The 17,191-nt window shown below is 38.4% G+C and overlaps 1 protein-coding gene across 1 annotated transcript in view; it reads left to right on the top strand.

Annotated features, from left to right (window-relative positions):
• Positions 1–17,191, top strand: part of LOC143284207 (uncharacterized) — a 67,887-nt gene that overhangs the window by 9,583 nt on the left and 41,113 nt on the right. The window contains exon 3 of the mRNA XM_076590875.1: positions 10,992–11,189. Coding sequence (XP_076446990.1) covers positions 10,992–11,189 — 198 coding nt within the window. The remainder of the gene's footprint in view (positions 1–10,991; positions 11,190–17,191) is intronic.

Genomic DNA, 17,191 nt, shown 5'->3' with positions numbered 1-17,191 from the left:
CATAAACAGCCAACTGAATAAATTCTGAGGTCTTCTGCGTACTATATAGATCATATATGAAGAGTTTTGACTATGAGAATGCATTAGTGGCAATTCTACACGGGTTCTAAAATGCCATTTTGTGAGACTGACTAAAATCGTGGAATTTTTTTAAAATTCAAAACTTTATATCTCAAAAACTGTTTGAGATATTGCTTTGAAATTTGGTGTAGCACCTTACCTTATTGCACTCTTATATTCTTACAAATACGAGACTTCTACAAAAATTTGAAAATTTGGCCGGACCTACCTAATAATACTAAAAGCGAAGAAGAACACACTTTCAATGACAGCTCTATTGAACTCAACCATGATTTCTTTTCTTCTTTTTTTTCTTTCTTTATCTTTTTTTCCCCTTGTTTTCTTTCTTTCTTTTGTGTGTGTGTGTGTGTGACCACATTTTTTTTACAACAAAGAAAGTATACCTACATCCACTGTTGTGCTTTTAAAAACATTTCTTTCCATATTTTTCTGCCGTTTCAAATTATTGGAAGTGATCAGTCTGGGAAATTTCAATTCATTGATGATCGATAGGATAAACAAATAAAACTGCACGCAGGAAAAAATACAAAAGGAAATGGGTGGCGCTGTAGTATAGCGACGCGCTCTCCCTTGGGAGAGCAGCCCGAATTTCACACAGAGAAATCTGTTGTGATAAAAAGCAATACAAATACAAATCTCTATTTGCTTGTTTTCAATGATAAGTGGTGTAGAGCCAGACTTGGTCTACCTGAAATCTGAGTTCTTTTGTTTTTGATATGTTATCGTTCTGATCACATCAGCTGTCAACTTCTAGTACTTCTCAGTATTTTGACTTCGTAACAGCCCATCTAGAGTAGTGCCATTGGAGGGGGCGGGGGAAGAGTCAGACAGAGTAGGCAGACAGATAGTTAAAGATAGAGAGAGAGACAAACGGACAGTCATGCGTGTATGTGTGTCAATAACTTGAAAAAATTGAAACAACAAATGACATTCAAAGGAAATAAACTTCTGAAGGAGACTGACAAATGTGAGGTTGAACAAAATTTTCACGACCTCAATAAAAAAATTAACACTTGGATTATTGCCACGTCGGACCATTGCTACGTCGGACTAAAATGTTTCATGTAATGCAGCGGCTTTTCGGACTATCAACACGTCGGGCAAATGAACGTCGGACTATTGACACGTCGGGCTGTAGCCGTAGAGACCAGTGCTAATGGCATCTTCAGCTGATCTGTCAGCTCGAAAGGCGAGCTTATGAAAGGTTCAAAAGGTGGGATAATGCAGGTTTTTAGATGCTGCAGAGTTAAGTTTTAAAATATTTTCATGACGACTGGTGAGTGCCAATTTGACTACAGGATGATGATCATTAACTTTGTTTTTCGAGGCAGACAAGCTGCGCTTTCTTTGGAGCAGGAATGATTTCTGAACGTAGTGTGGCACCATGCATGACTGAATTTTTTTCCACTTGCAATTTCTTGACAGCAGATGAAATTTAGCACATTGGAGAACAAAAGTAGGATAGCTAAACCACCAGTCATGTTCCCTGGTATAAAAAAAAAAAAAAAAAAAATGATGGCAAAAAGAAGGAAAACTACAACATCAACAGAAACAACATAAAAATCCCGAAGGGCTGAACTCTTCTGATTTTCCATCATGCACATTCATAATCCCAATACCATAATCTGGACGATTCAAGGCTTGGATGATGAAATGTCAGAATCCCTTCTTATGTCTTTGGAATTAGTGTAGGCTTGGAAATTTCTTCACGCTGAGCAATTTTCTTTTTTCTTTCTTTTTTTTTTCCCTTGCAGAGAAGGTTATATTTGTCAAGAAACATGTAATCAGATTTCACATTTGGGTAAACAATATAACAAAATACATTGTTTGATTCCAACAAAAACAATGAAGCATTACACCGTAGAATCTGTTTCAAAGAAAACAAATAAACACTGACCCTCGCTTCACTGAAGTTATATCATTCATCCAACTGCAAGGTTTTTGTGTTTTTTTTGTTTTTTCATCTCCCCAATCCGAACAAACACACACTCAGTGAGGCCCACACACACTGACACACACTCTGACGTATAATCCCTCGGTCAATATACCACAAAACTAGCAACATAATCTCCTTCTGAGACATCGAGGGAACACCGAGAATAATCCAGTTTAGTACAGGTTCTTAGAATGTACAAACATAATCATGAAGAAAAAACAACAACAACAGTATTATCAATTATTATTATTATCAAAACATCAAAACCTGTTACATAAGCTAGCCATCTGTCCGATCATTATGTTATTCTCTTTCTCTCTTACATACACAGAGTAGCAAACAGCCAGACACAAACACGCATACACCCCTTCCCCCCACCATCCCCCCTCCTGCCCAATACTCACATATGCACAAAACGCTCGCTCTCGCACACTCTCGCGCGCACATTCACACACACATTGACAAACGAAATGGGCTACACATAAACACTTGAATGTTGGCTTAATGGCACCAAAGCATTTGATATTTCAATTCAACACAGATACATAAATGGCAATTGAGATTTAGCATATGGTGTTGCAGAAATTCGCCTGTCGCCGGTATGTCTGTACGTGTGGTTGGCAGTGTTGTATACAAAAATAAAATACAATAAAGTAGAAATAAGACAGCAATGATACCGACAGCAAAAAAAAAAAAAAAAAAAAAAAAAGTTTCTTTAACCATTCTTATATATTCCGATGTACCATACTAGACTAATCATTTAAATCGTTTATTATTCCCATGTACGGGAAGCACTTCTGTTCAAAGTTGTTATAGCGCATTTCCATTCTGGACACATATTTTTCAGTGCGGTAGTTGTACTTTACTTCCTTCACGAATGCTGATATTGTTGGTCTGATTTTATTGATTCTACTTTTGTATATAAAAAATTTAGCCCATAATATAATCAGGTTGAGTACTTCATCTATTTTCATTTTGTCGTCAGTTCCAAACAAAACAAGTTCAGTATTAAAAGATAATCTCTCACACACTTGGCACTTATCTTTCAATAATGTGTCCAGTTCTAACCAGTAAGACTGAGTATAGTTGCATTCCCACAGATAATGATGTATAGTATCTTTTTCAATATTGCAAAAGTTGCATTTTTCACTTTCTGTCAATCCCATTCTTCTAAGAATACTATTTGTGACTAGAATTCTAAAGCAAATTCGGATTTGGAACCATTTTAGTTTGATTTCTTTCGTCTTCTTAATTAACTCTAAAGCAGTTTTCCAATCTATTACAACATCCAGTTTTCTCTCCCAATTAACGAACGGTTTTATGTGATATATTTCTATTTTTTCAAGCAAAATATTATAATATGTTCTTGATCCTTTTATAACTGTACATATCCTGTCTAATGCTTTTGTGTTCTGGTTACTTTCGTTGTTGATTATTATTATCCTTTCCTTTTTAATGTACTGTTTTATTGCTTGTGTACAACTTTGATAGTGTAAGTAGTTAACCCTTATGTTCCATTTTTTACAGAATTGTTCATGGCTCAGAAAGCCTCCGTCTTCACTTAATACATCTTTTACTAAATACACATTCTTTTTTGCCCAGTCATTGAAACAAAAATCAACGTTACCTACTTTAAATTTGTCATTATAAAATATAGGTTCTGATACAAGTTCTTTGTAGTTTTGTAATTTTACGTGGTTGTTGAATTGATCAAATGCCACGAATACATCTTTCCAGAAGTGATTACATTTACTTTTGATAAATCTTTTGGCTCCGTAACAGTTTAAGTTAATTATTTCTGGACATTGTTTAAGTAATATTTGCCTCCACTTTTGGGTTCCTGTGTATAATTTCCTTATCCATGACAATTTTAAGGACTTAACGAAAGTTATTATATCCGGTATTCCTATACCTCCTTGCTCAACGTTTTGCACCGAATACTGTCTTTTGATTTTGTCTGTTTTTTTGCCCCATACAAACTCATAGCACATTTTTTGCAGTCTTTTCGGTTCGTTTTCTGGCGGGTTGGGCAGTAAAATCCATAAGTAAGTTAATTTTGTAAGTATTAATGATTTTAGCACTGCCACTCTACCCAAAGGCGTGCATATTCTTTTTGCGTACGTTTTGAATAGATTAATGACATCAACAAATTTATCTGCAATATTAATTTTTGTTATGTCTGATATTTCGTTAGTAAACCAAATTCCCAATATTTTGAACTTTTTTGGATTCCATTGCATCTCTTTGTGAACTAAGTATCTTTCAGGCGAATTTTTCTTTTTTCCTAACCAAACATTTGTTGTTTTTTCAAAGTTAAGTCTTAGGCCTGAAATATCTTCAAATTCATTTAGTGTTTCAAACAACCTTTCGTATGAGCATCTGTCTCCTTCTAATGTGAATGTTGTATCGTCTGCAAACTGATTTATTTTAAATTCGGTGTCGGATATTTTTATACCTTTTATTTTTTCGTCGTCACGAATTTTGCATGCAAGTATCTCTGAACATAGGACAAACAAATAAGGCGATATCGGGTCTCCCTGACGACACCCTCTATTTATATCAAAATGTTGGGATACCTTTCCATTGACTACTACATAAGACTTTATATCATTATAAAAAGAGGCTACCCAGTTGCATTTATCCTTCCCAAATCCAAATTCTTTCAGTACATTTTTCATGAACCCCCAATTAATCGAGTCAAAAGCTTTTTCAAAATCTATCGATACGAGCAATCCTGGTAGGTTCTTTTTTTTTCCAGGTAATGAATCATATCACACAGAGATCTTAAATTATCCCCAATATATCTTCCTGGTATGAACCCCGTTTGATCTTCATTTATCAGTTTTGGTAAGACAGCTTTGATTCGATTTGCAATGCATGCTGTTCCAATTTTTTAGGTGACATTTAAAAGAGTAATTGGTCTCCAGTTTTTTAAGAATTCCCTAGGCTTATCTGCTTTAGGTAGACATACTATTACCCCTTCCCTTTGTGTTATAGACATTCTTCCTTTGTAAAATCCTTCATTAATAGAACGAACTACAAAATCCCCAATTTGTTTCCAGAAAAACTTAAAGAAATTGACTGTCACCCCATCAGTTCCTGGACTTTTGTCATTATTCATATTCTTTAATGCTATAGATGCTTCTTCTTTAGTAATAATTCCCTCCAGTACCTCAGCTTCTTGTTCACTTAAATGTGGTAGATTTGTGACGTAAGTTCCTAAGTCAACCTCTTGTGTATTTCTTTCTTTATATAGTTCTTTGTAAAAAAAGACCTAGTTTCTTCTAACATTTCCTCTGTTTTCGTTAAGACCTGTCCATTGTCTGTAACTAGTTTTAGCATTTGTTTACTCGCAAAGTGTCTTTTTTCTTGTGAACAGAAGTATTTTGTTATTTTTTCTTCATGTGACGCCCATCTTGCCTTTGACCTAATGATGATCCCATCCATTTTTGTTTTTCTTATTTCTTCTAATTGTTTCTTCTTTTCCTCTAACTGGTATGCTTCCTTTACACTTCTATCACTATTTTTTTCTATCGCCTGTATGTCTTATTCCAGACCTTCTTCTTTTACTCTTTGTTCTCCTTTCTTTTTAATGGCATATGCTACAGTATTTGCTCTTATTTCCATTAACAGGGTGTCTAAAAATAATTGGTCTGATATTGTGAAGTGCAATTCGCTATTTAGAATATCTTTGATTTTATCCCGGGTATACTATCAATACTGCATATTGTTCCTTTACACTTTCAGTGGTTTCATTAATAAGTTCTACATATATCTGATCTTTTAACAAGGAAGAGTTAAATTTCCAAAAAGGTTTATGTTTCTTTTCTGCTTTAAACATCATTTCTAATGTAATGAGGGAATGGTCACTACGATATCCATAACAAATGTCTGCATTTTTTACGTCAGAGATAAGTGTTTCAGAAACTAGGAAGAAATCTAACCGACTTTGCTGAAATGGATTTGTTCTTCTCCAGGTGTATCGTAAAATTTCTGGATTAAATTCTCGCCAAATGTCTACTAGTTCTAATTGTGATATCATATCCAGTACTGTATCCCTTGCTTTAGTATTATTAATATGTTTGTAATTATGATAATCTAAATTCGGGCTGATAACAAGATTCCAGTCTCCTGCTATTATTATATTTGTTACTAACAGATCTTCAAGTTTTCACTGATGTCTTTAAAAAATGATGGGTCGTCTCTATTCGGTCCACATACATTTACTAGAGCAGTTTGTTTACCCATGGTATTTATTATAAGAATTATATAATTTCCCTGACTATCTTTGATGCATTTCTCTATCTTCAAGTCAAAATTGTTGTTAAGTAAAATAGTTACCCCCCTAGATCTCTTATTTTTGGATGAAAATATACATTCATATCCCCATTCTGCTCTAATTTGACGCTCAGATTTAGGAGGAAAATGTGTGTCTTGTAGAAAATATATAGAGTATTGTTTTTATCTCAGATATTGAAGGACATCTCTTCTTTTAGCAAAATTACCAAGGCCTTGGCAATTGAGAGATGACAGCGTAAGACTATTCATTGTATTGTATCATTATTCTAATAACCACTTTACTCATTTTCGTTATAATATAGATACATTTTACATTTGTGTCACTTGCGTTCCTCAGCCACCTCATATAAAGTGTTATCCCATTAAAAAAAAACCTGCCCGCTTTCTTTCAGTTCTTACATTCACATGGCCACTCATCCTCCTTTTCTTGAACAGTCGCTCTCTCTGACATGGTTGCATTCAATAGACGTTATTGAGCTCAACTGCACAAAAATGAATAACTGATTAAACAAATGAATAAATAAACCACGACTTAGTTTGCAAATTAAGGCATATGTGAGCTTAAGTGAACTCGTCAAAAGCACATTCTTCATTGAAAAAACGTATGAAAAAAAAAAAGAAAAAAAAGAAAAAAAAAGAAAATAAAAATAAAAAGATGAAAAAATACCAAGAAATACAAACCGAAATCGAGACATATTATTTTACATTTTCACTAGAAAAAGTGACATACAGTAAGGTTAAATTATGTACAAATCATACTGAATGATTTTGATTGCTTTTTTTTTCTTTTATGAATTCTCTTGTGAAACACAATACTAGGTGCTCAGGGATTCCTTGCTTGCTGAAGGAGATTGAGAAGGGGGTCGGGTCGTTGGAGGGAGGAGGTCGGGTGGAAAATGGTCACACACACACACACACACACACTCACACAAGGAGAAAAAAAAGTAGCATTTCACTCCACAATGATGTAGAATCGTGAGAGACCATTTTGCACATGAAAAACGCTTCACGCTACTCGGATCACACCAAATCCAGACGCCACCAAACCACTGGCAAGGAGGGGGTGGGTTGGGGGTGAGGAATCAAGTATGTATACAATACATGTGAAGAAAATGGGACAAAGAGGGGTGTGGGGGGCGATGGGAGTATGTGTGTGCCTGTTCGTGCGCGCACGCGCACACTTGTGGTTAATATTAGCGGAGGATACACACCCACCCACACCCACCCACCCACACACACACTGTTCATCATTATCACATTGACTGCATCAACAGCGGCAGCAAAGAAAGGACAGTAGTAATGTAATAATGTTACGTATAAATGTACGGTCTTCCCCCATCCCTACTTTGTCTTCATATTACACAGTCCCTCCATTCTCTATCCCTTTCTCCCTCACTGCAGTAAACAATACCTTCCACCACCACCCGTCACCACCACCCTCCCCCCCCCCCGCCCCTACATACACCCCCACACACACACCAAAAAAAAAAAAAAAAAATTACATAAAAAATTAAAAAATGAATGTCAAAATATAGAATTTGCCTTTCAGAGCTTGGTGGATACTTTTTCTCTGGGACATGTCAGTGTCTGCTCAGTCTCCATGGCCTGGCTCTCCACTGGTTGCTGGCGATCCCGTTGCTTCTGGGGCTGCTGGGGGAAGACGACTGGTGCCTGGCTGGGTTCACCTTCGCTGGCTGTTGGTCTTTGGTCAACTTCCTGTCAGCAGCTCGCGATCCACCTCCCGTTGGAACCTCCCTGGAGTTGGGGCAGGGTCTGCGTTGACGTGGAGTGGACAGCGGGTGGTGGGTGTGTCTGGGCGTGCTGGTCACCTGGCGGCCTGGCAGTCTGGAACGTCTCTCCCTCTGCTCACTGTGCGCTGGTGACACTGCGTGGTCCGGGCCTGGAGTGATGGCGGATGTGTCCTTCAGTACACTCATGTCTCCGTGCACCACTTTTGTAATTGTATTGTCTTTCAGTTGGGCATAAATCACTCCCTCCTTTGTCCAGCAGTTTTTTTACACACGAGTTGTTTTTTACTTCCATTAAACGTTTCATGTTAAGTGGGGTTAAGTCCTCAACTATTCCTGTATGTGTTCCTTTCAGCAGTCTTCTGTTTTTGACGATTTCTGTTTTAAGTTTTCTTGAAATAAATTTTACTATTATGTGACGGGGCCTGTTGCCGACACTTTGACCGACTCTGTGAGCAATGCTGTTATCTGCCCTTGACACACTTTGCAGCTATAAATTATCCCTGATGATTTTCAACACTTTTTGTTCTGATTCCATTGTGGATTCGTCTTTTGATTCTTGCCCCACCCCCAGAAAACGTACAGAATCTCTTCTCTGGTACTGTTCCAGGTCGTTTATTTTTTCCTTATCTATTTGGCTAATCTTTTTCAGTGTTTTGATTTCCTCTTGCAGGTCTTCTAAAGTGTCTTCACTGTCTTCTAATTTTGCTGTTATCATTTTCCTGCTGCAATTCAAAAATGTCACCACGCAATCTGTCAAACTGCTCAGAAATGTGGTGAAATAAACGTGATTCACTGGCATCAATTTTGGTTTTTAAAGTATTCAGTTTTTCATTCAAGACTCTCTCAATGATACCTAACTGTTCTTGAATACCGTTTGTCCCCCCTCCCTCTCTGCTATGCATGTCTTATTTACTTCCTTGGTTGCCATTGTTTCTGTCCCACTCACAAATTCCTTCAATGTCTTTTGGTTGCTTAATGATTCAGATCGTTGTTTTTTGTTTTCTTTTAACCCCACCATAGACTCAGCAGTACTACAGTCCTGAAAACTACTGCTAACATCAGATGAACGATTTTTTCTTTTATTTCCTGCATTACGTTTTGGTGGCATTGTTTTTTTGTTTTTTTTAATTGTATTTCCAAAAGACTGTCACCACACATATCAATTTTGATGTCTTTGCTATCGAAAGAGAGAGGGTTACAAAATATGAAAATACTTGTTTCAAAATTGCTCCGGACAAGGAGATAAAATAAAGAGTCTTCCTACCTTCCTCACACCCCTGTCCCGGAAAACTCCATTGTACCCACACTTGCGTGAAGTTATCACAAACTTGAAACTTTGCAAACCAGTAGCTGAATTCACACCCCTGCAGTCATGATTATTTCTTGATCTGAGTTGTGAATGCAACTGCATGTCGCGAGAACGAAGGGTCACAGCCTGTGATTCATCTCTTCTGCTGCGGAGCGTTTCAAAAAACACGTCCGTTCCCTTTGACGGTGAGCGATTGTTCTAGCCGCTGAGCAAATTTAGCACTACTACTGCATCTCAACCCTGGTGATTATACAGACTCACATTGTTAACACACGTAAGTCAAAAATGTATTCCCCATGTGCAGTTGTCTCGTGTTGACACGGCTGTCCTGGTAAAGAATCATGGACTTTGCGATCAGGTGGTCTGTCCCCAAAACAAGAAAACTGAACAAAAATGTGCAGGGTTCACTAAAGGTTAAAAAGGGACACGAAGTGGTCTGGCTTTATGGCTTACATATCTGCATTTTAGGTAGTTATTGCTCGTCCAATACATTCAAAAGCAAATACATGTGTATTTTCAGAAAAAAACAACCAACTTTGTTCAAATGTGATTTTTCGAGTCATCATGGGAGCCTCCATTTTGAAAAGGCTGTAACGTCACCAGTACGGAAATTCACTTTCCATTTTGGCTGACTTGCGAAGAAGATCAAAATAAATAAATTAGTAAAGTAATGTTGGGCAAGAACTTGCGAAAAGAAAGAAAACAAATATTGTGCAAGGTCTATGTCGGGATGGAGATCGGTTTCGTTCCATAAAAGTTATCATTTTGAACCCGGTTTTACGGAAGAAGAGTTAAAATAAGCTGCTGAAACATCAATAACACAGACTGTTCGAAGTTGAGATTACCGATGTGGAAAGCGCGTGTTTGCCAACTCCGTCATGCCCAAAGAAAGCACATGTTGCAGAGACAATGATTTGACTGTCGCAGCTTTTTGAAAACGATGAATGTGATGGGCTGCAGGTTTGATTCAGAGAACATCCGTCGTTTCACGCAGTGGTTCAAAACCGATCAGCCTGGAAGTTGGCTTTGAACACAGTCCATGTTTCGTCACAATTGACCTCTTGCCGTTTCCTTTCTTGTGAGCCAGGTACTATCTGGCGGGGTTCTGTTTTCCGCCAGTCTGATACTTTAAACTGATATATTGCTTTAATGTGCGGCTGTGTTCAGTTTAATGCATGGCACGGTGATTATTTACCCATTAGCCAGGTTCTTCGAGCATGGTGCATTTCACTTCGGGTCACCTTTAAGGACGACTTGGGAACTTGCACATGTTCGTCCTTGGGGCACGTTGAAATGATGCTGGATTTCCGGCGTTGTATGCAACCAATGTAATGAAAACTGATGATCAGAGGTGCTTTTTAGCACGTGCGCCGCTTCCATTGTTCACACTGAAAAAGCACAGCTATCATAATTTTTCGGTTGAAACATCCATTTTTCAAATCCATTTCTAATGCTGTTCATGGTGCACGTGTGCCTGAACTATACATATGTTTGTAGGCCAATGGAAAACCATGCGCATCGTGTGTAATTTAAATCACTTCTCGATTTTTCAGTATTGTATTGATTGCTTTTATGAAGTGGTCCTTTTTGGGAATCTTGCATGCTCCACACGCAGGTGATACCGTCGTCTCGTTCCGACACTGCCATCATATACATCGTGGTGACGTGGGGAATGTCCGCTTCTCCGGCCTCTGCTCTGTCCCTGCCCTACTTCCAGAAAGATCGGCACAAGGACTGTGCCCACTCCATCTGGCAGCCACACTCTGACGACGTCCACCGAGAGTCTGTCGTCATCTCCGTCTCCGTTATTTTGGTGAGGCATCTCCTTTGTTTCGTTTGTTGATTGGTCCGAGATTGTCTCTATCTGTCTGTTTGTCTCGATATCTCTCTGTCTTGATCTGCTTTCAGTATTTCTTGTAGTGGATGCAGCAGTAGAATCGATATATTTAGTCATGTAGCCTTAAACAGAAAACAGACCAATAGTTACCATCATTACTCTCTCTCTCTCTGAATCTAGGGAGGTGCGAGAAAACATAGTGCAGCAAAAATTTTCAGTGCTCCAGTTCAAGCCTTTGAAACGTCAGTGGTTGTAGCAGGAACATTGACTAAAAAGTTAGCTTGTCATTTGTTATTTTGTGCATGTGTTGGACTAGTGTGTTAAAATGGTGGAACCTGGTTTGTGGAGAGCTGCAATTGGCCGCCAGTTTTCACTCCGCACATGTATCGAGGCTCTTGAAGGCGGCGCGAGCCACGGGTAGGACAACACGTGAAAACTGTGTCACTGTCAGCGATGTGCTGTGTACTTGGGTCTGCTTTCTGCTTCTGGTCAGCTGTGTGTAGAGTGAATGCAATTGCTCCAGCATGTGTTGTTCTCTCCTTCTGTCGGAATGGGACTTGCAAGCTAGGAACCATTGTTTTTGTGTGGAACTTCCATTATCAGTTGTGCTGACGGTGTGTCACAGTCAGCAATGAATGTGGCATGCCCAGTAGTAGAACAGTTTGCTCCCACTCTGTGCCTGGCAGTGTTCGTGTTCGCAATGCGTCGTGTAAAGTTGAGTGGTGATGTTGAGAACCCTGGCCCAGGAAAGGAACAAGGTACTGCTGAAGAGATAATGACACTGAGTGAAAACATCATATTGTTACAGGACAATTTGCAGCAGAAACTTGACACCATCCTCACAACAGTGCAGCGACAGGGAAGTATGCTGAAGGAACAGGGTGATGCACTGAAGAGACGGTGCAGAACAGGAAGAAATAAAAACGACCATCAAAGACTTGTGTCAGAACGTGAGTTCCATCAAACGAAGAACACAGCAAAATGAAGATTCTACCAAAAAGTTGTCGGTCAATCAGAACCGTATAAACAAAAAATAAAAATTTAAAAATTTAAAAAAAAGAAAGAAGAAAAAAAGGCAGGTCTGGGGGCAGAAATAGACCGTCCAGAAGGTTTCTCTCGGCGTAACAACGTAAAACTATCTGGTATTGCTGAACCTACAGAGGGCAGAGAAGACTGTGATGAGGTTGTCAGACATGTGTTAAACACGTGCATTCCTGACATGACATGGGGACCCGACGTGATCCGCCCGATCATCGCCAAGTTCCAACAATGGGGAGACGCCATCCAGCTGATGAAAGATGACCAACCAGGAAGAGCATGGAGAAGGACGGTTTGAGGGTAGCGCAAGACCTCACCAAAAGACAGTTCATCAATCTGAAGAAACTTCGGGAAGAAGGGAAGATCGGCTGTTATGTCAACAGCAAACTTCGTGTTACAGAACAGGACACAGCCCCTCGCCACTACTCACACCCTGTCACTATGTCGGAAACCCCCAGATCACCTACATGTGATGTAACAGGACCACCCCTTGAAAAATGTACTTTCTTTTCTCAGAGAGAGGAAACAGTTTGATTGATTAGTTTTTGACCCGTATAAATTTCATTACACACAATAAACATGTATCCGTTGTTAGCGGTGTTGAATCACAGGATACTTCAGTCGTGCGTGTTTCATTCAAAATAATGTCAACACGAGAAATACGGGTGGCACACAGATATTGAAATGGAATCCACATGAAGCTCATTTATTTTTAGACCATCAGACGTCGTCTGCAATGGACGAAGTAGCAGCCTGCATTGAAGAGAACGTTGACAGTGTACTTTGTAAACTCGCTTCTGTGTTGCTCAAGACCAGTCAGTGCATGCAGCGTACTGTGTTTTACGGCGGTCGGACGCGGCGCACAAATAAATGGTTTGACGACGAGTGTAGGGTCTTGAAATGTCAGCTCAGCAATTTCTTTAAATCGTTGTAGACGTACGCTGGATAACGACGATAAAGCGCAATTTTTAGGGAAAAGATCATATTACCTCTCTGCATTAAATATGTTTTGGTCAGAAGTACATAATGAAGCACCGATAGAGAGAGAAACATGGAAAAATCATTTTTCCAGAGTGCTTGGACAACGCACAGTGACTACTTCAGAACAGAATCAGTTGCTGACTGATGACTATGCTGTACACTGTATGCTATGCTGTTCCAGAGTTTGATGAAGAAATAACAATGAACAGGTCATTCGTAAACTTAAACAGGTAAAGCCGCAGGTTTAGATGAAATCTCAAGCGAGATTTTGAAAGCAGCCGAAGATGAAATTGCTCCTGTTTTGACCGAACTGTTTATATTAATCATTTGTTTGACAGAGGTATTTTCCTAGCAGTTATTATTCCTCTGTTTAAAAAGGGAGATAAAAATAATGCAGAAAACTATGTGGCATTTCTCTTTTAAGCACTATAAGTAAAATATTTACTTCAAACCTGAATAAACGACTTTATAAATGGGCAGAGAATGAACACAAAATATGTGAGGAGCAAGGTGGCTTTCGTAAAAGCTATGCCACTTCTGATCATATTTTTACACTTGTGTTTATGATTGAAAATGTTTGTATGGATATGATTATATATATATATATATATATATATTTATGAAAAGAAGTAAATTCTATGTTGCATTTATTGACTGTGTGAAAACTTTCAATTCGGTAGATAGAACTATCTGAAGGTCACGGGTTCGAATCTCGGTGACGTCGCCCGGTGGGTAAAGGGTGGAAATTTTTCCGATCTCCCAGGTCAACGTATGTGCAGACCTGCTAGTACCTGAACCTCCGTGTGTATACGCACGCAGAAGATCAAATACGCACGTTGAATAAATAAACAAAACGGTCATACACGTAAAATGTTACATGTCTGTCAAAGTGTATTTGTGTGCTTGTCTGAAATCTGATTGAATAACACAGGAAACGAATGATGAGCGCCCAGTGGCAGCCGTCAGTCGGCTGTACCCAGGTAGGCCGTCTGTTGTGCAAATGACTCCGTGTTTGTAAAGCGCTTAGAGGTTGGTCTCCAACCGAGGACAGGCGCTATATAAGTATCTATATCAATCAATCAATCAAAAACAAAAAGTCAAAACGTCTACCAACATGCTTCGAATGCTTCAGGGAATGAACAAGTCAGTTCAGTGTTGTGTTCGCTTGAGATGTGAAATGTCTGACTTCTTTGGCTGTCCAGTCGGGGCGAAGCAAGTTTGTTTGTTGTCTCCTCTGATTTTGTTCTTCATTAATCACACACGTGGCTCATATTGATAATGTCAACGAAAAAGGAAGGTAAGGTTTTCAATTTTTACCTGGTTTACAAGAAATATTTTTGCTTTTATTTGCAGATGATATTTGTTTGATCTCATCCACACCCGTAGGTTTACAAATTCAGATAAACAATCTTGCAGAAGCATCGAAGTCTCTTGGTTTGACTGTAAATTTGAACAAAACAAAAATTACGGGATTTAGAGGAGGATGACATTTGGCAAAAGCAGAAAAATGGTTTCTTTATGGAAAAAAAGGTGGAAATTGTTAACAGTTATAAATATTTTGGCTTTACCTTAACTACAAATCTGTCTTTTGATATTGTATTAGAAGAATTTGCAGGCAGAGCAAAAGACAGAGATAGAAATAATTAAAACAATGTGGAGCCTTGGAAATATGGAACACAGTTTTCTTTGAATTACTTGATGCCCAGGTAAAGCCTATGTTGTTGAATGCAGCTGAAATTTCGGGGCTGACACGTTTTCAGTTTGTTGAAGCCCTCATATATTTTCCTGTAAGCGTTTTCTCCGAGTTGGTCCCAAAACTCCAAATCCGATGATAGTATGGTGAGCTAGATAGGTACCCCTTATATGTTGATTACTTATAATTAAGGTAATACGATAATGGTTCAAGATACAAATTTTGAATCTTGCCAGACTGCCAAAACAATCTCATGACATGTATAAAAATAAATAAATAAATTGTAAAGTACTATGAACTGCTGCCATCAGGACGACGCTACAGATCGTTTGAAGTAAAATCCACGGCTCAGAAGACTTTTTTTACCACTTTCAATCCACCTTTTAAATCCCTGAGAACTGTGTATGCATGCATGTGTCACAGTTTGTGTGTGTGTGTGTGTGTGTGTGTGTGTGTGTGCCTGTGCTTCCATGAGGATACATGTGAAAGTGCATGCATTATAGATTGCACTTTGTTTAAATTTCTTTAATAATTATTTACTTAAATGTGTATGACAATGTGCAGGATGAATGTGCGACGGCAGTTGTGCAATGTTCGTGTCTTTCGATATACTGATCATTACTATGGAATAAAGTTATTCTTATCTTAATTAGTGTGCAATATAATACATGCAATGTTAGCCTTGGTGTATTTCAATATCTTTGCAATAATTATTAATTACATTTAAATTAAGTGAATATATGCAATAGTTTTTATATTAATGTCTTTTGTGTTATTGATTCTTTCTAAATAAGTCATGTTTATGTTTTCGTGTTGAGTAGTCATCAACGTTTGTTTTGCCGCACTTGATGTAAATCCTTTTAATGAGATAATAAAGTTATTCTTTTCCTATATTATCTTAATATAACTATCAGAAACGCAGAAAGCCAGATGGACAAACACAATTTGGCCAACGCGGCATTGCTTAGATATATCTGGATTTTCAGATGTTTGGTTGAATGGAGGAATTGGAAACGAAAACGCATTCATAAAAGCTTTTAATCAACGCCTAATATTCTGTTATAAAGAAGACTGGTCATGCAAACTTTCTGAAAGTAATAGGTACTCTACATATCGCTGTTTTAAGTCATTGTTGCAACCTGAAAGTACATCTCAGACTTCACTATCATTAAGTTTCGTACTGTCTTTGCTAAATTTAGGCTAGGCATAAGTGATATAAACGTGCACAAAAGATTCACAGAAAAATCAAACTCCTGCCATTTCTGTAAGGTTGTAGAAGACGAACGCTATTTTTTGTTAGAATGCCCAATATATCACTTGATCAGGGAAAAACACCTAGTGGAAATTTTCAGAAACAAATGAATATACAGACTTAACGTTGATTTTACAAAATGGAAACAGATTCATTACTCGCTCTGTGGCAATATTTATATACTACGCCTTAAAGAAGAGAGAAGAAGAAATGACATGATAACAACGTTTTTCATGAGTTCAGAAAGATACTTTGGGTCAGATCCTTTGACTGCAGAAAAGATCACAGTGGATAGCTTATACAGTTACAGTCTATTCGATCAGAAACTGGCAGCCAGTTGAGAGACTGAAGGAGAGGAGAAACACGATCAAATTTAGAAGCTCTGCAAATGAGCCTGGCAGCATTATTCTGAATTCGTATCTAACAGAAATTTTGGATCCAATCTTGAGAGAACTTAAGCACATACATGTGTCTTGGTTGCATCAGTTGAGAGACAGTGGTGGATAGAACTGATTCTATGCAGTTCCAGATAGACAGCTTTGCAGATATTCGAAATGTGCGGTTGGAATGAAAGAGACTGGTCTAGGATTATGCCAAGTCTGCGAACAGAAGGAGAAAGTGAAATAGGTGTGCTATTGGTCAGAACTGAGTCAGGAAAGGAAGGTTGTTGACAAAACGTTTTTGGACAGGCTATCATAAATTCAGTGTTATCGTCGTTCAGTTGCAGATTATTGAGAGTCATCCAGTCCTTTAGGTCAGCAATGCACTCCCGTGTTTGAGTCACCAGTGCATCAATTTCAGCTATGGAAGCCGACTGATAAAGTTGAATGTCATCAGCAAAACTCTTATGTGACATTGCATGATGACTGATGACATCTGACACAGGAGCCGCATATAGTACGAAAAGAACGACACCAAGGACAGACCCCTGTGGAACACCATATCTCAAGGCAGATACACTAGAGTATCTACCATTTACATACACTTTCTGTGTACAAACTTACAGGTAAGACG

This window comes from Babylonia areolata, chromosome 7 (genome assembly GCF_041734735.1).
Source record: "Babylonia areolata isolate BAREFJ2019XMU chromosome 7, ASM4173473v1, whole genome shotgun sequence".
NCBI lineage: Eukaryota > Metazoa > Mollusca > Gastropoda > Neogastropoda > Buccinidae > Babylonia > Babylonia areolata.
The sequence above is the reverse complement of the archived record's forward strand: the minus strand, read 5'-3'. Positions and strand labels throughout refer to the sequence as shown.